Here is a 23,228-nt window from a genome sequence, read left to right on the forward strand (position 1 = left end):
TTTTTTTTTTTTAGCACTGATCACTGTATTGGTGTCACTGGGAATGTCAGTGACACCAAGTCAGTTCCCCCCCAGTGTTAGGAGGTCTTGTGAGGAGCGGAGAGTGCGTGTTGGGTGGTACTTGGATATTAGGTCGGTGATGTAGTTTGGGGCAGTATGATGGACAGCTTTGTATGTCAGTGTTAGGATTTTGAATTTGATCCGTTGGGCAATCGGAAGCCAGTGGAGGAATTGGCAGAGGGGGGGAGGAGGAAACGGAGCAGTTGGTAAGGTGGATAAGTCTGGCTGCCGTATTCAGGATCGACTGAAGTGGGGATAGCCTGTGGCGAGGCAGGCCAGTGAGGAGGGAGTTGCAGTAATCGAGTCGTGATATGATGAGGGAGTAGATGAGCTGCTTAGTGGTTTCTGGGGTTAGGAACGTGCGTATTTTGGTGATGTTGCGGAGGTGGAGTCTGCATGAGTTTGTTAGTGATTGGACTTGGGGCTGGAAGGATAGATTGGAGTCAAGAATGACACCAAGTACTCTGGCCTGCGGGGCGGGCCTGATGGTGGCATTGTTGGACGTGATGGAGAGGTCAGTGGGGGGTGGTGTGAGGGCTGGTGGGAAGACTAGGAGCTCAATTTTGGAGAGGTTTAGTTTAAGGAAGTGGAGCGACATCCAGTCTGATATGTCGTTCAGTAGGTTTGTGATTCGGGCGGAGAATGAGGGGGTGAGGCGAGAGATAGATTTGCGCATTGTCAGCATAGAGGTAGTAGTTGAAGCCGTGAGAGTTTATGAGTTGGCCAAGGGAGGAGGTGTGGATGGAGAAGAGAAGGGGCCCGGAGGACAGAGCCTTGAAGGACCCGAAAAGAGAGGGGGAGTGAGGGGGAGGTGGTAGCGTTATAGGTAACGCTGAAGGAGCGTTGTGACAGGTAGGACAAGAGCCAGGAGAGAGCGGAATCTCTGAGGCCGAGGGAGTGTAGTTTTTTGAGGAGGAGGGGGTGGTCGACTGTGTCGAAAGCCGTGGAGAGGTCGAGGAGTAGGAGCACTGAATAGTGGCCATTAGCTTTGGCTGTTAGCAGGTCGTTGGAGAGTTTGAGTAAGGCAGTTTCGGTGGAGTGTAGGGGACGCAAGCCGGACTGTAGGGGATCGAGGAGGTTGTCGTCATTGAGGTGGGAGCTTAGGCGATTGTAGACTAAGCACTCGAGCTTCATAGGCCGCGATTTCCGGAGGGGGCCCAAATTGCTCGGCACCCCTCCCTGGATGCTCATCAGGGGCCGCAGGTGCTCTGGGGGCCTCTGTAGTACAGTGATCAGTCACTGTGCAGCCCGGACCCCTTGTTTTTTTTCCTCTCTCTATGAATGGAGAAGAGAGATACATTGTAAAAAAAATGTTTGTAAACAAAAAAAAAAAAAAGATAAATAAATATTAAAAAATAAAATAACAAATAAAGAAAAAATACCTAGATCAAGAATTGATCTAGTTCAGTGCCAGGGTAAGTGTTTGGGTCAATGCCAGGGTCAAAGGTTAAGGTCAAAAGGTCAGTGTCAAAGGTCAGGATTAAAAAAAAAATGGTGTCAGTTAGTGTCAATGTCAGTGTGTTTTAGGTGAAAAAAAAAAAAAGACAAAAAATGCGCACTGTTGTTTCTGGGCTGTACTATGGGTACAAACAACAAATAACATACACATATATGGTATCGCTGGGATCGTCAAGAGCTGGAAATTTTATTTTGGGTTGTTCTTAGGTGGTAGGTTATGGTAGTAAGTAGAAACACACAGCTAAATAAAAAAAAAATATTTTTTTTTTTTACTATTTTGGGTCCGTTTTCATTTAATAATAATAATAAAAAAAATCAAGAGATATCCATTACCATTTACCACCAAATGAAAGCCCAATTTGTCCTGAAAAAAAACGTGGTATAATTCACCTGGATGTACAAAGTAGTTGTGATGATATGTACAGTTTTACTAACACATGTCAACGTTGCAAAATTGTGCTTAGGCATTTAGATTTGTTTTACCCTTAGGCGTGAAGGGGTTAATATAATCTTGTTTGAAAACTAGAAATTCAATTTTACTAAAACCCTAATTTGAATAATTTAGAAAAGATAATAATGTACAATATATGCATTGCTCTTACCTTTTCCAGTTACAACAGCAAAATACCCAAGTGCTTTCATTGGGAATAGTTTTCCTTCAATGATTTGCTGAATCTGATGAGATAACAAGTAAAGAAATGTTATTACAGCAGCATTTTAGCAAGCTTTTACTGGAGATTGCAGGAGTGATCATGTGCAGCAGTCCACTTACTCGATTAGGGCTGGCTACATTCTTCTCAGCAAGGTCTACCTTTGTCAAGACAAAAATGGTGCGTCTGCCTTGGGGATCCATTTGGCTTACAAGGTCAGTGACAATGCTTCTTTCTGCATCAACAGACCCATCTGTAAAACAGAGGGGAACATAAATATTAATGGGTCAGTCTGTCTAAAACCGATAAAATAGTTCTGGGTAAATACAACTCATTCGTACATAGCTTGGGGACACTGAATACAAGTTCTTCATGCAGAGGCTCCCAAGAATCCATACCAGCTGAAGTTTGGGACTTTTCACTTGGTTTACAGAGATTTAGTTGGGAAGTTTTAAATCCCAACAGTTGTTCTACAAAGCACTGTTACAGCTTAAGGTGCAGAACAATATTTTTGACATCTTCCACACAGCTCAACTGAATGAAAAACGCCATCTGAAAAACTCAACAGTGAAAATGGAACATAAAAGTTATTAAGGTGACAATGCTGGAAATGTTACCGAGAGGTTTCCAAATCAAAGCAGAATCATCTGAGTATTTAGCCTACCAACTGAAAACCCATAAAAACGGAAATGTTTGAGTAAACTTATTTAATTCAAATTAATTTTGAAAAAAAAAAAAAAAACATAGTTTCCCACTATTCATATTTGCACTGAAGGTGTTTTATGCATGTTATTTATCTAGAAAAGACTCCCTTGTGTTATCCAAAAGCCCCAGGACTGCTGCTTGGTGCCATCATCTTGGACGTGATGTCATCAGTGACACTCTCTATAGCATTCCCCTTCACTCCTCACCCGGCTGCTACATAAAAGGTTATGAAGGCAAGTGAGGGAAGGGGGTGGAGGAAGAGCTAGGCCAGCCCAGACAGCAATTAAACAATCCCATATGAGGAGAGGGCCATGATATGCAAGGAGGGAGGGGGCTGGGCAAGGGAAATGACTTCATGTAGTAGTAAAATTTTACAGCAAGCTCAAGGGCACATTGCAAGTGCATGAAAAAAAATGTAAAGGAAAGCACTACAAGTGAGAGTTTAAATAATTTTTCAGAGCTTTTACCTGCCATTGTTTAAGTTAGTGACAGGGTCTACTTAAGGATCTACAAATTCATGTGACTGTGCGCTACCAACCAAGGAAGATGTAACTGATGCTTGTGTGCAATCCGCCACAGGCACAATCATTTCCAATTTATCTGCTGGTTAGAACTTTTCCACCTACAGGTGATTTAGGTATGTTTTTAAACTGCTTTCAAGGGAAAATGAATAGCTGAAATGCAGAAAGTGCATGGAATTATCTTCCAGGCACCCACTCTATCTCCAGTGCATGCAGTGAAAGGCATGTTTAAAATACCAATTTCCTAGATTGATTACACATTTTTATAAAGGAACTAGCACACACAGATACTATCGCTTTGCCCTGAATGGCCAAAGAGATTGTCCCTCTAAATATAACAGTCATAACAAGATAGGACAGTTGTACTCCACGAACACATCTGAAAACACCCAATAATTTTAATTCTACAACAATTAACAATTAACTAGAAAATAATATCTGTCGAATTAACACAATACATTACAGTTGATATACATGACAGTTGCCATATTTCTATACTCAAAGGTTCATGGGCAGTCAGGAGGGGCAGAGCCAGACACAATGGCATTATTACAGCTTAAACCAGTTCCAATCATATGCCTATCCAAAGTTCTATGAGCACAATCACTGCTGCCAGCTGGCCCCTTGATGAATAGAGAGAACTATGCAAATAGAGCTTGTCTTCCACTCTTTAGATGTAAAAGGGCATCTCTGGATTCACAATACATGTGTTAGGTCCCGCTATGTGGGGAGGTGCACATAGAAACAAGAGAAGGAACTTGTTGCTGTATGTGGCTCCCATGACAGCCTTCCAATGTTATCTCTCAGATTTAAGGCTGACAGCTTGAGCATGCATTCCTGCATGGGCTCAGCATTGACAGGGATTCAACTGTTCACAAGTGTTGGATATTTTCTTTGTGTAGACCATCAAAAAAAAAAAAGTGGGGAACCTTTTTAACATGTATTACTCCTGTAAATGTTTTATTTACAAAGTGAAGCCTGGTAACAGGGTCTCTAATGTTATGAGATGTACTATCCAAACACTTTTAGGAAACAATGAATTTTTAGAGAAAAAAAAGTGTCACTACTCACCAACATTTTATAAGTGCTAAACACACCTCAGACTATATGTGCATCATCTTAAAGCAGAACTTCACTCTCTCAATCAACATGGACTCTTTAATCCTTATGCTGCTAGCATTAGTAAATTGATGGGAAAGTATATCATATTTACTTGTTTTAAACTTTTATACATTTGTTCAGTTACTTCCTGGATTCCATGACTAGGCATATGATGTGATACATCCCACCAGTCTTCAGGAGAGGAGGAAGGGTTCTCAGCGCAGATAATGTTTGAGCTAAGGGCAGATGGACTCTAGGAAGTAAATGCTACATTAATCATCTGTGCTTACTCAAGATGGCAACGGCCAGAAATGCTAGGGGGTGAAATCAAAGTGAGTTCTCAGCAAAATAAAGAATGGAGACATGGATGGATGGGTGAGTTTGCTTTGAATATTAACAATGAATTAAATAGCATTTTTGGTTTGTTGTGCTCAGTTGCAATGCAGTTCCACTTTAAGTATGTCCAGCACCAAGGCTGGCAATAGATGATCTGCTTTTTTTTTTCCTCAGTCAGCCAGAGGGCTGATAAGAAACCCCCCCCCCCAAAAAAAAGCAAATTCCCCATACGTGCAAGCGAGGTGGATGGAGGAAACTTCCTCGCGCTATTGTATTCTGACTGTAGGGGCTCCTCTGCTGTCAGAATACGCTGATCATCCGATTGGCTGCAGTCACTGATCAAATAAAAGTTTTAAAAACATTCCTGATTAAATGACCTGTCGATTGGGAACAGCCTTAGATGGGTTGGAATTTAGCAGGTTCAGCAGTAATTGTGATCCATCGATGGCTTAAAGTAGATCTAAAGGCTGAAGGTTTTTAACCTTCATACATTCTATGCATTCCCCCACCCTTTCCCGATACTTACCTGAGCCTGATCTCGATTCAGCAATGTGTATGAGAGCAGTGGCTCCCCCCGGTCTCCGCCTCCTCATTGGCTGAGACACTGCTGTTAATTACAGCCAATGAGGATGGATGGGGGGGGGGGGGGAGTGGAGCTGAGCTGCACTATGCGTGTCTTATGAACACACAGAGGCAGTTCAAGAGCAAACACGCACGAGTATCCCCAGAGCAAGTAGCTTGCTCTGGTGGCACTCAGCAAAGAGCCAGGACTGTTCTGTGCAAAACCATTGCACAGAACAGGCAAGTATGACAAGTTTGTTAATGAAAACAGAAAAAAAAAAAGCTGAACCTCTAGCATTGCCTTATGAAGTGTCAGTTAGCATAAACTTTATCAGGAACTTGTAGTGTCTCTCTATTGGAAGTATCTGGAGTCCCAGGTGCTGTGAATAAATTCCTTACTTTTGGAAACAGAACTAAAATGGTCACCTTGTATACAGAGGATAATAGCATTAGGGTTCTGCATATATGCTTTACTGATGCTAAAGATGGTTTCTTTGGTATCTGGAGCCATCCCAGAAGTGACCGTCTGTAAGAAAAAAAAAAAAAAAAAAAGGGCAATCAAATGTAAAAACATTCAATGTGTGCAGAACATTTGGAACATAACAGTGTATGTTACCTACACTGATAACTCCTGGGAGATCCACAAGCACCATTCTCTGGATTCCAGGACCTTTTACGCTTAGAGAAATGGTCTGTGGAAAGCAGAATGCCAGATTTAAAGATTTTACAGAGAAAGGAATGAATATCTTACTTATACTGCAATACATACAATACTAGAATTACCTCAGGGCTTACAGTCTGTCCATTCTTCACACTTTTTCTCATTCGTACTTCTATTTCATCCCTCAAAGCTGCAAGCTGCCAGCAGAAAGAACCCAATGTCAGAACACAATACACACAATGGGTAACAGGGATTATTAGACTTTCCGTGCACAAAGATAAAAGTTACAATAATGCCAATTGATTGGACTTATACTGCCAGTCAGAACGAAGACACCGAGCTAAATTTACTGGTTCCCAGTGTGGGCTGTTATCATTTGGGCTTTAAAGCCATGGCTGTGAATGGGATATCTACATAATTTTTCACTAAGCTAAAGCTTTGGTTGGAGCTCTCAGTGGAGTAGAGGGAGAATTAAAAAAAAAACTGTGAAGGTTTGGGAAAACCTGGGTCTTCACTAAACAGCATACATATTGTGGGCTCACATAGAACCTATACAAACCTAAAACCCACTAAAGTATTTAAAGTGGAACTTAACTCTCTCAATCAGGGGCGGACTGACCATTTGGGAACTCGGGCACTGCCCGAGGGCCCTGGGTCAGTAGGGGGCCCCATGAGAAGCCCCTGGTACCTTTTTCATAGGCTTTTTTGGGTGTGGGTGAGGACACAGGGGCCCCATGATCCCCTATTGCCTGGGGGCGCCATGAGTTGTCAGTCCGCCCCTGCTCTCAATCAACATGGACTATTTTTATTCCTTATGCTTCTACCACTGGTAAATGGATAAGAAAGTATATCATTTTTATTTGTTGTAAACATTTTTTTAAAAAACTCTTTTTTACATTTCTTCAATTACTCCCCGGTTTCCACGCCTAGGCAAATTATGTCATACATCCCAGCAGTCTTCAGAAGGGGATGGAGGGTTCTCAGCTCAGACAATGCCTGTGCTAAAGACAGGTGGATTCCAGGAAGAAAATGCTAAAGGATTCACCTGCTCTTACTCAAGATGGCCACTGCCAGAAATGCCAGGGGGTGTTTTTCAGCAAAATAAATCATGACGATCCCTTTTACCCAATCTCTGATGGATAATGCACAAAAAATCATCTGTTTTACTGTTAGACAGCATAACCCATGTTACCATTTGGTTTTAATGAAAGTGTGTCCTGCTGTGTGCTCCTTTATGAATAGATACTTACATCTGATTCCTTTGTGAGATCAAACTCCCGGGAGCTGTCCTTAAACATAGCAACATGGTGAGGACCCTCACTGAGAGTAACCTGAAACAATACAATAGGCATTTCAAACAGTTTTTACCAATCATTATTAACCATTAGCCGCCCGGCCAATGGCCGTTTGGCAGCTTCAAATGCGCTCCTGTATTCCGGGTGCACGCCATTTGGCGTGCTCCCGCACATGCACAGTTTGCGCTAATGCAGAGCGGCGCAGCAGCGCGATCTGTCACCGGCCGTGCACCTCGGACACGGCCGATGACAGATCCGAGTACCGGCTCCCGTAGCTGGTACCATGTGACCTGCTGTGACCAATCACAGCAGGTCACATGATAGTTGTATATAATGGATGGCTTCATTTATGATGCCATCCATTGTATACTAGTGCCTAGCTGTGAATGGTCACAGCTAATCACATGCACATGTCATGTGATTAGCTGTGACCAAATCACAGCTAAGCACAAAAAAAGAAAAAAAAAAAAAAAGCTGAATGAATCGATTTCATTCAGCTAAATGCTTGCTTATAGCAAAGTAATTCTTTGCTATAAGCAAACTGTGTAAAAAAAAAAAAATACTGATCACTTCCCCAAAGTAGTACAATGTTACTATTGTAACATTGTACTACTTTGGTCATAGTAAAATATGAAAACATTTTTTAAAAAAATGTAATAAAAAATTAAATATAATAAAAAAAAATATATATATATATTTTTTTTCCATACTGTCACCAGTCAGTGTCCCTGTTCACCGCCATGCCAGTTATATGAAGACGCTGTACTGCACTGGTGACAGTATGTAAAAAAAAAAAATAGTGAAAATAATTTTTTTAATTTTTTCATTTTCCGAAAAATTATGACAAAAAAATACAACTTCAAAAAACTCGCCATGCCTCTTATGAAGTACGTCGGACTGTCTACTCTGCAAAAAGGGGTCATTTGGGGATATCTGTACTATTCTGACATTCTTGGACCTCAAGAAATTAGATTGGCTGTCAGTACTTCAGGATTGATCAATATTCAGATCTATACCATAGTTTGTGAACTCTATAACTTTCCTACAAACTAAAAAATACATCCTAATTTGGGTTATTTTCACCAAAGACATGTAGCAGAATACATCTCGGCCTAAATTTATGAAGAACAATTATTTATTTGTAAACTTTTATAACAGAAACAAAGAAAAATGTGTTTTTTTTTTTGTTAATTTAGCAAAAAATAAAAACCCCAGCGGTGATTAAATACCACCAAAAGAAAGCTCTAGTTGTGTGAAGAAAATGATAAAATTTTAGTTTGGGTACAATGTTGTATGACCGCGCAATTGTCATTCAAAGTGTGAGAGCGCTGAAACCTGAAAAATGGCCTGGGGCAGGAAGGTGTAAAATCACACGGTATTGAAACGGTTAAACCCTTAAGTCGACCATACATGGATTAAAATTCGACCAGTTCTGCAGGGAACGGGTGCATTTTGATCCATGTAAGGGAAGAGAGAAGTACAGAAGTTGATCTACCAGTTGATTTCTGTACAACTGTCCTGTTAATCAACGTCGCTGGCTATAGCAGGCAGTGCTGATCAGTGTATTCTAACGTCAGGGAAGTCTCCTCACTGTAAGAATACAATGGCTTAGTGGGGGGGGACTCCAGTGTGGATGGGGGAACAGATTAATCATCCGGGGCTCCTCTACACTGTTCTTCATTATGATTCTAGGATAAAATCTCTATTTACATCTTTTATCAACATATTCTGGCAATAAACTTTAGAAAAAAAAAAAAATGGAGTACAAAAGAGTAGAACGTTTATGAAACACACTAAAGGAACCTTGGGAGATGAGGCATACCATTGCCTCAGGTGTATGGACTGTATGGGGTGGAACAATTGCAAGATTAGATGGAATAATCCAGTACATCTGCAATGGATTTTTGCTCATGACACAGCATATTATATAATACAAAAGATGATTTGACCCTGTCTAGAAAGCATGATCTGAAAAGACGTGGGTTTTAATCTATCTACGTAACTCAAACCATAGAGATCCTTATTAACCTTTATTAACCATATAATGTACCTTTACTGGAGAGCGGGTCATCATCTCTCCTGATCCTCTAGGAAAGATACGTGCTTGTGCTATCATTTCCAGGACACTGGTTTTTCCTGCACTCTGGTCTCCAACTACAACTACCTTTAAAACAAAACAATGTGTTTAAGCATTTTAGGCTGAACCCAATTTAAACTAATCAGATTTTATTTAGAAATTAAACATGCCAAACAATGCAGAAAGACACACTTGAACTAAGTCTGGATAGGGAAGAGAATCCAATTTAATCACTATAAAAATTTGCTTAGACTCTTCCTCAACAGTTGAAATACAAGTGTACAAAAATCCAGTGTGTACCTATTCAAGATACCTAATTATGTAACAATAAGCAGAAAAATAGAAGAATAAAAATGGAAAGTATAAACTGACAGTCTCAAGTGAGTTATTAAAACATATTTGTTGGTTGGTCCAAAACAGGGCTTGACAAATTTGCTTTGAATCCAAAAGTCAGATGAAAAAATTAGGAGCCAGTTTTCTTTTTAGCACAACGTGAGTTGTCAGCGCCTGGGGCAAGGCAAGTAATTTGCGTCCCCTAACCCCAACTTATATACAGCAGAGCGGCCACCCAGTAATCTCGATGTAACACTGTTAGGGTTATAGGCTGGCTGGAAAGAGGAGGGACAAGGGAGATGGGGGTAAGAGAGAAATGAGGGTAAGAAAGAGATGAGGGAGAGGGGGAACTCCCATGACCCCACATACTACACCAAGAGACCCCCCCCCCAAAAAATCACATTTGTATAACATTCTAAAGCTTCAGATGCCTGTAATGTACCCAGATCCTATCAGCAAGGTTACCCAATCACTACATGTGTCACCTAATATCACGGAGTCCTCTCACCTTCCTTCTGCCTGCTGGCTCCATCACCAGCTGCATGTAGCAAGGCAAGATCACAGCCTGGGATCCTGACCCGCTCTGCTACTACTTCACAGGTTGTGTGCCACCACCTCCATCTCCTCCCGTCATCGTCAACGGGAGTCCCCTGCTCATCCTGCCTCAACAGGCTCCCCTCACCCTCTTGCCTCAACAGGCTCCCCTCACCCTCCTGCCAGGCCCTGCTCCAAACCACATTCCTGTCTGAATAATGTGTCCGGGTTTCAGGTGGGACACACATGGAGGGGATGAGTTCCATTGGGACACACTTGGAGGGGATGAGTTCATCCAACAAAAGAAAATAACTTTTTTGGGCTATGAACAATGCTTTCTTCAGGAAAATTCTTGTGTAATGTGGTCAACATTATTCATCTAATAAATCAAATGAGCAATATACAGTTGTGCAAAAGGTGGAAAGGGAGATATATATTAGGTTAGCCACAAAAGCATTCACTTGCTTCCAAAAGTCAGTTATAACTTGGCAATTCTATTTTGTGGATTCAGACAGGAGAGAAATAGGTCTGATGTATAACATACAACCAAAGCAACCAGTTAGTAATCGCAGAAGGAACATATGTTATCAAAGTTTTCAGAGGTCCTAGATGTCATATGTAGTTGCCATTTGACTCTTAACTGCAAGGGGAGATTGCCCACTCTGGTATGTAGCAAATAGGAAAACTAAGTAGAAACTCTTTAAGACTTTGTGACACTATAACAAATTTACATAGTTAGTCTGGCTGAAAAAAGACAAAAGTCCATCCAGTTCAACCATTAAAAAAGTTGTAATCCTACACCCACAGTTGATCCAGAGGAAGGCAAAAAAAACCCCAGCAAAGCATGATCCAATTTGCTCCTGCAGGGGAAAAAATTCCTTCCTCATCACCGAGAGGCAATTGGATATTCCCTGGATCAACTTTACCTATAAATGTTAGTATCCAGTTATATTCTGTGTATCTAAGAAAGAATCCAGGCCTTTTTTAAAGCATTCCACTGAGCTGGCCAGAACCAACTGAAGGGAGTCTATTCCACGGGAAGAAACCTTTCTGTATTTGGAGAATACATTTATTTTCCTCCAGAGAGTGCCCCCTTGTCCTCTGTGATGACCTCAGGGTAAATAAGTACACCGAGTTCACTATATGAACCACTGATGTATTTACACATGTTGATCATATCCCCCCTTAATCTCCGCTTCTCAAGAGAGAATAAAATCAGTTCCTCTAATCTTTCCTCATAGCTGAGCTCCTCCATGCCTCGTATCAGCTTAGTTGCCCTTCTCTGTACTTTCTCTAGTTCCCCAATGTTCTTTTTGTAAATTGGTGCCCAAAATTGAACTGCATATTCCAGATGAGGTGTTACTAATGATTTGTACAGGTGTAAAATTATATCTCTCTCTCTGGCGTCTATACCTCTTTTAATACAAAAGAGAGGATTTTGCTTGCTTTAGAAACTGCAGCTTGGCATTGCATGTCATTATTAGGCTTGTGATCTACCAGAACTCCCAGATCCTTCTCCACCATTGATTCCCCCAGTTGTACTCCCCCTAGTATGTATGATGCATGCATATTCTTAGCCCCCAAGTCAGCAATGGGCAAACTACGGCCCGGCGGACCTTTTAATCCGGCCCGCGGAGCTAGGCTCCTCTCACAGTCCGCCCTGAAGACTGGTGTAGCATGAAAATCTGTCTCCTATGAGGATCTGTCCCTCTCGACGTATCTGCGCATGTGCCGGAGATCGCCGATCAGCTGCTAATGCCTGAAACTGGCACATGCGCAGATACGACGAGGGGGACAGATCCTCATAGGAGACAGATTTTCATGCTACACCGGAACGGCGCGGGAGCACGGCGAGAGGAACGCGCGGTGCAAAGATAAGTGAATTGACACAGGGGGGACTTAATATGGGGGATGAATTACTATGGGGAATGAATTACTATAGGGGGGAATGAATTACTATAGGGGGGATGAATTACTATATGGGGGATGAATTACTATATGGGGGATGAATTACTATATGGGGGATGAATTACTATATGAGGGATGAATTACTATATGGGGGATGAATTACTATATGGGGGATGAATTACTATATGGGGGATGAATTACTATATGGGGGAATATTACTATACTTACTATGGATGACACATACACGTCATTCATCTACTCTTGGTCCGGCCCCCGGGTCCAATATATGAACCCATTGCGGCCCTCAAGTCAAAAAGTTTGCCCACCCCTGCCCCAAGTGCATAACCTTACATTTATCAACACTAAACCTCATTTGCCACATAGTTGCCCAATTAAGCACTACATTGAGGTCAGCTTGTAAGTTGAAGACATCCTGTAAGGACATTATTCCACTGCACAGCTTGGTGTCATCTGCAAAGACTGAAATGGGATTTTTAATCCCAGACCCTATATCGTTTATAAATTAAAAAGTAAGGGTCCCAACACTGAACCTTGGGGTACACCACTGACAACCCTACACCATTCAGAGTATAAATAACCAATCTTTTAGCCAGTTTTCTATCCATTTACATACAGATTTTTCCAAGCCTGTAGACTTTACCTTACACATTAGCCATGTGTGGGTAACTGTGTCAAATGCTTTTGCAGAATCCAAGTATACCACATCCACGGCCACCCCTCTGCCCAAGGTTTTGCTCACCTCCTCATAAAAAGACATTTTTAGTAGAAATATTGGGTAAATGGATAGAACGATCGAATAAGATGGGGAGGGTACGTCCAAACTCCTCTCTGGAGCAAAAATGTAATTCTTTTTATATATACTGTAAAATCCCTTTCTTTGGGTTTATCGACGGGTGCAGCCCAGTAAGAATCTTGACCGCAGATTTATAGCACCAATTTCAGGAGAAGGACACTAGGTAGAAAAAAACACCCCAAAAAACAAAGCATTGCCTACAAGCAGCCTTCATAAGTGGCCAAATCCCCCATCTGACATAAAAAGCTCAGTTACTTACAATACCGTACAGAAACCAATATCAGAGGGGTGGGAGCTGTGGCCTTCAATAACTTTAGAGAAAGGGCTTTTACAGTGAGAAGAAAAAAAAATCCAGTTTCTTTTAGGTTCATTGAAGGACACAGCCTGCCAAGAATCTTGACCATAGGAACGTCTTAAAGCAGTGACCACTGAGGGGTGGGAAGCCAGAAGCAAAACAAACAATTCACAAAAGGAACCTCCAGAAGGGTAGCAAGAAACCTCAAACTGCCGCCTGCAAAAACTTTGCAGCCAAAACACACATCTGAAGATGTTAAAACATTATCTTGTAAAACTTGGTAAAGGTATATACAGACTACCAGCTTTGCAAACCTGAGACACTGACACCTGATACCGAAAAGCCCAATACGCACTGACCCCTAATAGCATAGGTATAAAAAACTGTCTGCCTAATCCATCGGCATATAGTAGCGGAATAAGCTGTCAAAATTTTGTGCAGACCATCTGTAATCACACATAGGGGGTGTCTATATTGCAGGATGGGGCTAAAACAGAAAAACACACACATATTGTCCAAACCACATCCAATTTTCTTAGGGTATGATATGCAGAAGAACTGTGTCCTAATTCAAACACAAATCAGTCACCACCTTCACCAGAAAACATGGATGTAGACAAAATGATAGCCACCAAAAAGACAACCTTTTGAGAAAGGGGCACAAAAGGAAGACAGAAGTTAGGAAAGGAAGAGACCTAATATTTTCAAAGGAAGGCTTCTGCAGAACTGACAGAACCAACAACCAAGTCCTACAGTGGCAACAGAGAATGCACTAAAGGAGCTACATGCTTAACCTCTTGCATCACCACTGAAACAGAAAATTTAGAGAACAAAGCTTCGACAGTGTTGACCAGTCTTTCAATATTTTTTCTACGGAACTGGTATATAGTATAGTACTTCATGTATTACAGCAAGTTTATCTAACAGAGAGAAATTTAGGAAGACAAGTTGAGAATAATTCCAGAAATAAAATTTTGTCTTGAGATATTTCTACACATGAAAGATTGAGTGGGTGGGACCTTCTATTTTTTCCAGGAGGGAGAAAAGGGAAATCAGGAGTGCTGTCTTTGTGTCTATTAATGTCAATTGTTCCCAGAAGGTGATGGGAGCTGGTCAGCAACTCTAAATAGTATCAAGCGCATTACACATAGACAAAGCACGTTTGCTTTAAGGTGTAATGTAGTGATCTGCAAAAATATTAAAAGGTGAACTCAATTCTCATATTTCTCACTCAAGAATAAACCTCGTGCAGTGCCTTGAATAAAAATGTTTCTCACTCACGTCTCCTAAAATATTAAACACAAAATGGTTGGAGAGGACAGGGTTCTCCTATGGGGATAAAGGTAATTCCCCAGGGAGGAAACAATGAATGCCTGCTGGGGATAATTGTTTTTTAGCCAACCCTGCACAGAGCATCCAGTGCAGCTAAAGCAGTGTTGCTGCAGTGTGGATGACTGCTACAATAGGCAACATTTAACATTCAATAATATGGATGAGAAGAAAAGAATGATGAATAAGTCTGTGTATGTACTATTCACAGTATAGAAAAATGAAAAGTCAACTTACCCTTGGTAAATGGTCTTGCGTGTTATAGTTTGCATCATAATCAGACAGGATATCCAACACTTCAGAATACATATCTATCAAGGATTTCTATTACATAAAAAATAAAAAACTATTTAAAATTTATCAAATTTTTTGTAGTTGTGTGCTGAAGTAAAAAAACAATATGCAAACCCAACATTTCATATTCCTGATATGTGCCTGCTGTACCATGTACTTGTATGAAAAATTATCCTGTTCTCTTTGTATTGCTTCCTTTGTGTGAAATCCCTGATGTTCCTGCCAGTCCCTCTGCTTTCCTAATAAAAACTGACCACACTATTCAGCAGAGCACAGAGTGGTCAGTGTTCCGACTCTGCTGGAAGCTACTCCAATGGTCAGACTGCTGATGTTTCTCTCTCCTCCCCTAGCTCCTTATGCAGCCGAGGACAGAGTGAATGTGATCACTTATAAGACGGGAAAAAAAAAGGTAGTTATGTTTTTTTTAATATGCATACACAAATGTTTTTCATTTCATTAGTATTTTAATATTGAATGGGTTGTTTTACAAGGTGAGGGTCTACATATACTTTAAACATCTGTTTATACAGCTATATATACACAGATAAGCAGTTTGAGCAATCTGGATTAAGCATAGGATATATTCACTTGTTTACAGTTTTACATTTAAAGTTACAAATAATTGTAATTGTTTTAATATACACCACCTTGACTTTCCTCTGATGAATTCCTTTGTCATCTTTTTGCAGCATCAGCTTCCTCAAATCTTTGTTCTCCTTCTCTAATCGTTCAAGAATACGCTGGTATTTCAACTGAGACATATAAAAAAAAACAAAAAACATTAGAAGATAACTAGTTTTTATTGACCTGCGTGAACAAAACAGACCTACTAGCATTTCCAGCAAAGTATTACAAATTAAAAAAAAAATCTATTCAAGAATGCCCAATCCAGGCAAAAATGTTTTAGATTGGTTAGTGTGGGGAAGTGATCTAAAGACACATGGCACATATTTACTAATGTTTATGTGTGGGGAAAAAAAAAAAAAAAAAGTTACCTTTGATGTGTCCTAAATGTGCAGATCTCTTTTGTTTACAAAATATTCGGTTTATTCTGAATGCCAGATAGCACAGCTATCACTGTAGTTCTGACCCCTGTGGTTACAAGGGCTGTGGCTGTCAAACAGGGAAACTATCTAGTCCATTATCCATCCTACCTCTTCCCTTGACTTTTCACTGAATGCTGGTTCACAGAATTAAGGTGTGCTGTGAATAAGAAAGGGAAAGCGGGTGGATAAAAGACTAGACTGCGAGCAGGGCCGTCTTTAACGCGGGGCAAAAGGGGCAGCTGCCCAGGGCCCAGTCATTGTTGTGGGGCCCAAAGCAGCTGCCCCCAGGGTTTTTTTTCTTCAGCCTTAATTCCGCCACCTCCGGCACTGCTCACTTCTGTCACTTGTAAATACAGAAGCACTTGGATGTACACAGCACAATACAGGACTTGGATGTACACAGCACACCCCTCAATTCTGCACTCTGTACATAGGGCACCCCTCAACCCTGCACTCTGTACACAGGGCACCCCTCAACCCTGCACTCTGTACACAGGGCACCCCTCAACCCTATACTCTGTACATAGGGAACCCCTCAACCCTGCACCCTGTACACAGGGCACCCCTCAATTCTACACCCTGTATACAGGGCACCCCTCAATTCTACACCCTGTACACGGCACCCCTCAATTCTACACCCTGTACACAGGGCACCACCCAATTCTGCACCCTGTACACAGGGCAACCCTCAACCCTACACTGCGTACATAGCGCACCCCTCAACTCTGCACTCTGTACATAGCGTACCCCTCAACCCTGCCTTCTGTACATAGCACACCCCTCAACCCTGCACTGCGTACATAGCGCACCCCTCAACTCTGCACTCTGTACATAGCGTACCCCTCAGCCCTACACTCTGTACATAGCACACCCCTCAACCCTGCACTTCGTGCACAGTGTAACCCTGAACTCCCTACACAGCACAACCCTCAACCCTGCACTCCATACAGAGTGCACCCCTCAATCCTGCACTGCATAGACATCACAACCCTGTACTCCACACACGCCCACCCCTCAACCCTTCACCTCGAACAAAGTGCACCCATCAACCCCTACACTCTTTATATACCCTGGCAGCCCATCCTCGGAGATGCTGCTCACATTGGGCTCTCTTACCTGCACTCAGTCAACCTTCATAGTTGTGTGTTCTCTGATATGCTCATTGCTAATAACAAGTTCTAGAATTTTCTGTCTATTGGTGGGTATTGTCCCCTCCGCAGTCTGTGGTGTGCAGGAACGGAGGAGATTGTGTGCTGTAATCTTTAGCAACCAATCAATGAGCAATAATAATGTGCAGTAACCTCTAGCAACCAATCAGTTCCCAGTAATGATGTGCTGTAACCTCTAGCAACCAGTGAGTGGTAATGATGTATAGTAATCTCTAAGAGCCAATGGGTGAGCGGTAAGGATGTGCAGTACCCTTTAGCAATTAAACAGTGAGTAGTAATGATGTGCAGTAACCTCTAACAACCAATCAGCCAATAGAAATTATGTGTTGTAAGCTCTAGCAACTGATCAGTGAGCCAAAATGCGTGCTGTAACCTCTAGGAACCAGTCAGTGAGAAGTAATAAAATGCTGTAACTTCTGGCAATCAATCACTGCCTGATCTGCTGCAGTAAACTGATTTTGAGTCTAGCTGCTATTTATTGTATGTCTCAGAGTAGGAGGCTGGCAGCTAGGGGGGCCCAGAAAAATGTTTGCCCAGGTTCCATTCAATATTAAAGATGGCCCTGACTGCGAATCATAGGAAAAGGGATAATAGCTGTACTATCCAGCATGAAAAAAAAAAATGTATTCGATAGGAAACAAAAAGGGATCTGCACAATTAGTATATATCAGCACAAGTATCTTTTTTTCCCACAAAGGAAATTACAAAAATGTGTCTGAGGCTGCAGTTCAGCATAATTATTTTTGTCCTCCCCCCCCCCCACTTGTGATGCCATTGAGGAAATTTTCCTTCACTTCCTGTCCTTGTAACGGTGACCCAAGATATGGGTGAGCCGTCACTGCCAGGAGAGGCAAACAGCAAAAAAAAAAAAAAATGGTCTGAAGTTCCAACGTTTCCTGCTACAACAATAATTGTCTGTCGGTCTGTCGGTCTGTCTACCTGATGGAGAATATTCTCATTGCTTTCTGGCCTGTCCCATTGGGGAGATTTCCCATAATTTCCTGTCCGAACAGAAAGTAAGGTTAAATATCCCTAATATGGACAAAGATGGTAATAAAAACTTGACAGAGGCTCTAACCTTATCCTACTCTATCCAAGCAAAAAAAAAAATAAAATAAAAAAAGTTGGCCTAAACTGGGTATTAAAGTGTATCTAAAGCCGTGGAGGGTTAGAACCTCTGTCAGGTTTTTATTTGCTGTCCGTGTCTCCAATTAAGGAGATTCACCTTCTCTATATGTTGTGTATCTCATTTAGCAGGCTGGGGGTTTGAAAATAATGAAACTGTAGACCCTAACTGTAACAGAGAAAGTGGCATCATCCTCCTAGCTTTGATGTGTAACAAGGCTGTGTTAATTTTAGGACTTGATGAAAAGAAATATAAATCCCTTGTACCTTACATATATTTCAGCTCTGTATTTTGACATTTTATGGTGCTGTTATAATTTTTAAGAGAAACTCACAGCCTTACCTGGGTCTGTAAAAGCTCCTCCTGCAGCTGATCAACTTTCTCTTTGTCGGGTACCTTAAAGAACAGATTTAAATTATTTACATTTTCTCATATCAATGGAGCATTTATATAAATCTCAACCAATATGACACCAGTAAGTTGTTGAAGATTTATCAAATGAACAGATAAATGGGGCACTGAAGGAGGATTATTACATGTTTCTCTCCTGTCTTTACCCAATACTTTCGGTTAATGCCAGCAAAAAATTGGCATGTGTTCCATAACAGGCTGTGCAAAACAAAAGAGTAATTATTAGCAATTAAATTTACTGGTAACACAACTGAGAGCAAGTTTTAACTTTTAATAACACCAATGCAAATGTGAAGAATGCAGTCACCCCTTGCAATGTCAGACATCATCCAATACAAAAGAATGGTACCTCAATTCCTCCAAAAGCCAAGAGCCTATGGCTAAATTATCAAAATTCAAATCCACAGGTGTTTACGTTGACAGGTATTCCAATAAAACGCCACCGTTTTATTTGAACGCATGCAGCTGGGTTTAAATGGAAAAGCAGTGTTTGACAAGAATAGCTAAGACAAGAAAACTGCTTTGCAGTTCAAACATGCTGTAGTAGGGCATTCTGCATCAAAAGAAACAGTGTAAACGCAGAGCAGGTTAAATGCAGCCTCTGAACTGCAGCATGCACTGCTCAAATAAAGTCAATAGAATTTTGTTAAATTGCATTTGACATGCTTATGAAATGCTCATCAAATGCAGAAAAAGAGCACCCGGCAACATGAGTCCTGAAACTTTCTATTACCACTAATCCTGTACACAAATACCTTTTTTGCAAATAAAGAAGAATTCCTATTCAATAAAGCAAATGTTTTACCATAATTCTCACCACAAACATCTGCCATCACTGTCACATTTATATGCTCCTATCATCTGTATGCCTGCATACGTCACCAGCAACAGAACTACAGTATATTCTGAGCTGACTTCTGTCAAATGGCTAAACGATGTTTGCATCAAATTTATATCGCAATTCACATTCTGTTTTATTAATAACCTACTTTAAAAAAACGTCAAGAGTTCCAGAACCAATAATCCCAAAACAGCCTTAACCTCCCTGGCGGTATGATTATTTCAGATTTTTGGTGCTAAAAGCGGTACCATTATTTTGCATGGAAATTTGGCGTTTTATATTGTAGGCCTGTAATTCTTAGGAATAACTCACTGAAATCTGTCCGAACAAGAGTCTAGTAAACACCCCAGGTAGGATAAAACTTGAAACACGAAATCATAAATTATAATTTAATAAATAATCATAAAAAATATTATAATAATAAATTTAATTCAATAATATAATCAAACCAAAAACACTGAAATTTTAAATATAGCACCAAGTTCGCACATCGCTGAGCAAAGTGGCAAAATTGTTTTCAGTGTCTGATGACGAATTTCCCCACAAATCATTATCACTCAATTCTGCAAGTGGTTCTAATTTACTATCGCTGTTCTCTAGCTGGTCTAAAACCGCTTTTGACCTAAAGGGATGCTTTTTGGATGTCATGGACTCTCAGGATTTCTCAGTTTCCAGGCAATAAGAACAGTAAAAATGCAGGCAGGGCAAAGCACAAAGCACTAGGGACAAAATGTATGTGAAATGGTTTGATACAGTAATGTTATACTATGTGATTTTAGTGAATGTAAATTTTTGTCATTTTCAAATTTCCCGCCGTTCCGTCCCTTGTACGTCCCAACGCTTGCAGGGGACAGAACCCAGAAGACAGATGCTGGCATCCGCCGGATTACATTGCCGGGGACACTGCAGGAAGGACATTGCGGGAGCGCAGGACAAGGTAAGCGCAGAAGGGATCGCGGAGCAGCGCCGCATGGTATTCCCGAGTGTAGCTCGGGGGTTACCGCTTGTGGTACTGAAACTTTACCCCGAGCTAAACTCGGGAATACCGCCAGGGAGGTTAAAGTGATTCTAAAGGCTGAAGGTTTTTTACCTTCATGTATTCTATGCATGAAAGTAAAAAAAACCTTCAGTGTGCATCTCGCCCCTCAGCCCCCCTTACACTCACCTGAGACCAATCCTAATCCAGAGATGTGCACAAGAACAGAAGCTCTTCTGGGTCCCTGCCTCCTCATTGGCTGAAACACAGCAGTGGGAGCCACTGGTTCCCACTGCGGTCAATCACAGCCAGTGAGGTGGGAGCAAGGGCAGGACTAAGCTGCGCTCTGCATCTCAGACACACACGGTTGGCTCGAAAGCAAGCAAGCCATCTGCTTTTGGGGGCACTTGGCAGGGGGGAGGGGCCAGGAGTGCTGGTGGGGGACTCGAGAAAAGGAGGATCAGGGCTGTCCTGTGCAAAACCATTGCACAGAGCAGAGAAGTATGACATCTTTGTTATTTAAAGAAAAAAAGATGAACCTTTATAAACAGTTTAAATACACTAAGGTATTCTTAATACATAATTATAAAAAAAAAAACAGCAATGCCATATGGTCACAAAAAACAAAAACTCAATTCACATTACTGTATTATATTCATAAGATATTTTTGCAAGGGCTAAAATTGTTAGCCATCAGATAGAATTTAATAAACTAATGCCTAATGCATGACTTATTCCTTATTGTGCAACAATGCACTCCAAAAATAGCTAGATTTGATATTTGAATTTTAATAAATAGAAAATGATAGTAACCATCAATATGCTTTATAATGGTCTGATATGCTCTTTCACATAATAGAATTACACATATATCCACAAAAGTTTGTGGAAAATATGAATTTTTGACTGCAGGCTAAAGCTGATTGAAAAGACAAGTGTTTGATGCATCCAGTGCTCTATGACCCGTCACCTTGCGCTTCTGCTGTGAAGTGCCCGTGTTAATGTTTCCAGCAGCCCTGCGTGCCTCCTCTTCATGCTGCTTGAGCTGCTCTTGCAATAGAATGAGTTCACCAAGCAAACCCTGCCATGAGTTTACAGAGAGAGAAAGACGGAGTGAAGGTGGGGACAAAAACAGCCATGGAGTGCAAAATGAAGTAAAAGGGGTATATAAAGGCAAAACGACAGACATACGTTAACAAGCAAAATGGACATAAATCATAAAGCTTATTCTACACAATAAAACAGAAAGACAAAACAAAAGAAAAGCTTGCTATACTGCTACATATGTTAAACACGATCAAATAATATTTGTTGGAGAGTAATAGCTTCTGTTCCAACAAAATGCTTACAGTCCTACAAAAATAAAATAAAAAAGGATTAGAACTGTTAATGTTTACCTAAGCAGGACACTATCTCTGCCACAAACATTAAGTACATGCAAAATTTCTGTAAGCAGAGCTATCACTACCAATAAATATCAGGGAATGGGTGCAGAATAGCAGGCTGAAAAAGTTAAATACAGGAAATGGATTAGAAAGAAATTGCAGCAAGAACGGTATTGTTTCTAGCCATAAGACTTTGGGGCCCTCTTACTTATCTGCATTTGAACACTGATGATCAAAGATGATCTGTGCTTTCTGTTGGAAAGACAGCTGTACACACTGACCAAATGTTGGCCAGTTCCCGTTGAACTTACAGATACCGGCCAATATTTGGCCCATGTGTACGCAACCTTAAGCTGTTGCCGATTGACCTCCTGGCTGATGGTGCCTGCATAATTCTGGGGGCAATGACATTTGGCAAAGGTAGCGGCATGATATTAATGACTATTAGCTATCTGCTTTCTGACTACTGACCACCAATGTAAGGAAATTTCTCCTTACATTGGTGGTCAGTAGTCAGAAAGCAGATTTCATCCCACGCTTCTCCAATGAATTGATTTTAGCAGGGGATCCCCGAAACTCAAACTATTTCAAAGGGTTCTCGGAGATTAAAATATTGGAAAAGGCTGGTGAAGACACTGATTTATGGAACAAAAAAAAAATCAAAAAGGAAAAACAAACACACACAAACCAAAAAAAAAAACAACAGAATAAAAAACACAGTACAGAAGTGAGTTTTATTCATCTACACCTGCACGTTTAAAAGAATGTAGGAATATACAATTTAAGTAAAATAGGAGACAGCCCCCAACTCCCTTGTGTTCAACCTGCGGCCCTTTGCCACTTATTGTGTTCTATAATTCGTTTGTCTGTGCTGTTCATCACCTCTTTTTATTTTTTCCCACTCAGATCTATTACAATGGATCTTCCTATGAGAATTATCAAATGTGGCACAAGACTTTTTTAGGGGGCCTGTGGGGAGCACAGACATGGAAGTCCTGATTTGTAAAGGGTCTGTAACAGCAGTGATCTTTGGTAGTCTTATCCAACAAGTCTTGTGTACTCAACTTCTATAGCATGCTCTCAGTCTCTGACCAACTCCTGTAGCATGTCTGTTGTCTCTAACCATCTCTTGTAGAATAACAATAGTGCGCAACCATCTACTGTAGTATACGTCTGTTGTCCCAGATACATTCCATGATAGGAATTCATCAAAACTGGAGCAGACAAAATCTAGAGCTGTTGTGCGCAGCAACCATTAAGCTTCTATCTGCAGTTTGTTCAGTTAAGCAATGAAAATAGGAAACAGCTGTTCCAGTTTTGATACATTCCCCACATTGAATTC

At 41.0% G+C, this 23,228-nt stretch overlaps 1 protein-coding gene across 5 annotated transcripts in view; it reads right to left on the minus strand.

The window, feature by feature from the left end:
- OPA1 (OPA1 mitochondrial dynamin like GTPase) overlaps nucleotides 1-23,228 on the minus strand; it is a 108,737-nt gene that overhangs the window by 67,940 nt on the left and 17,569 nt on the right. For 3 of the 5 annotated variants that reach the window (XM_089654301.1, XM_089654300.1, XM_089654304.1), the window contains 11 exons: nucleotides 21,472-21,582; nucleotides 18,616-18,669; nucleotides 15,580-15,684; nucleotides 14,876-14,962; nucleotides 9,399-9,512; nucleotides 7,304-7,384; nucleotides 6,176-6,250; nucleotides 6,013-6,084; nucleotides 5,819-5,918; nucleotides 2,291-2,421; nucleotides 2,121-2,193 (listed from right to left, as the gene is read on the minus strand). In XM_089654301.1, coding sequence (XP_089510427.1) covers nucleotides 2,121-2,193; nucleotides 2,291-2,421; nucleotides 5,819-5,918; nucleotides 6,013-6,084; nucleotides 6,176-6,250; nucleotides 7,304-7,384; nucleotides 9,399-9,512; nucleotides 14,876-14,962; nucleotides 15,580-15,684; nucleotides 18,616-18,669; nucleotides 21,472-21,582 — 1,003 coding nt within the window. The remainder of the gene's footprint in view (nucleotides 1-2,120; nucleotides 2,194-2,290; nucleotides 2,422-5,818; nucleotides 5,919-6,012; nucleotides 6,085-6,175; nucleotides 6,251-7,303; nucleotides 7,385-9,398; nucleotides 9,513-14,875; nucleotides 14,963-15,579; nucleotides 15,685-18,615; nucleotides 18,670-21,471; nucleotides 21,583-23,228) is intronic. The other 2 variants (XM_089654303.1, XM_089654302.1) reach the window with 1 other exon arrangement.

Source organism: Staurois parvus, unplaced genomic scaffold (assembly GCF_062004578.1).
Source record: "Staurois parvus isolate SC_StPar_1 unplaced genomic scaffold, SC_StPar_1.0 ptg000750l, whole genome shotgun sequence".
In the NCBI taxonomy this organism is placed as follows: domain Eukaryota; kingdom Metazoa; phylum Chordata; class Amphibia; order Anura; family Ranidae; genus Staurois; species Staurois parvus.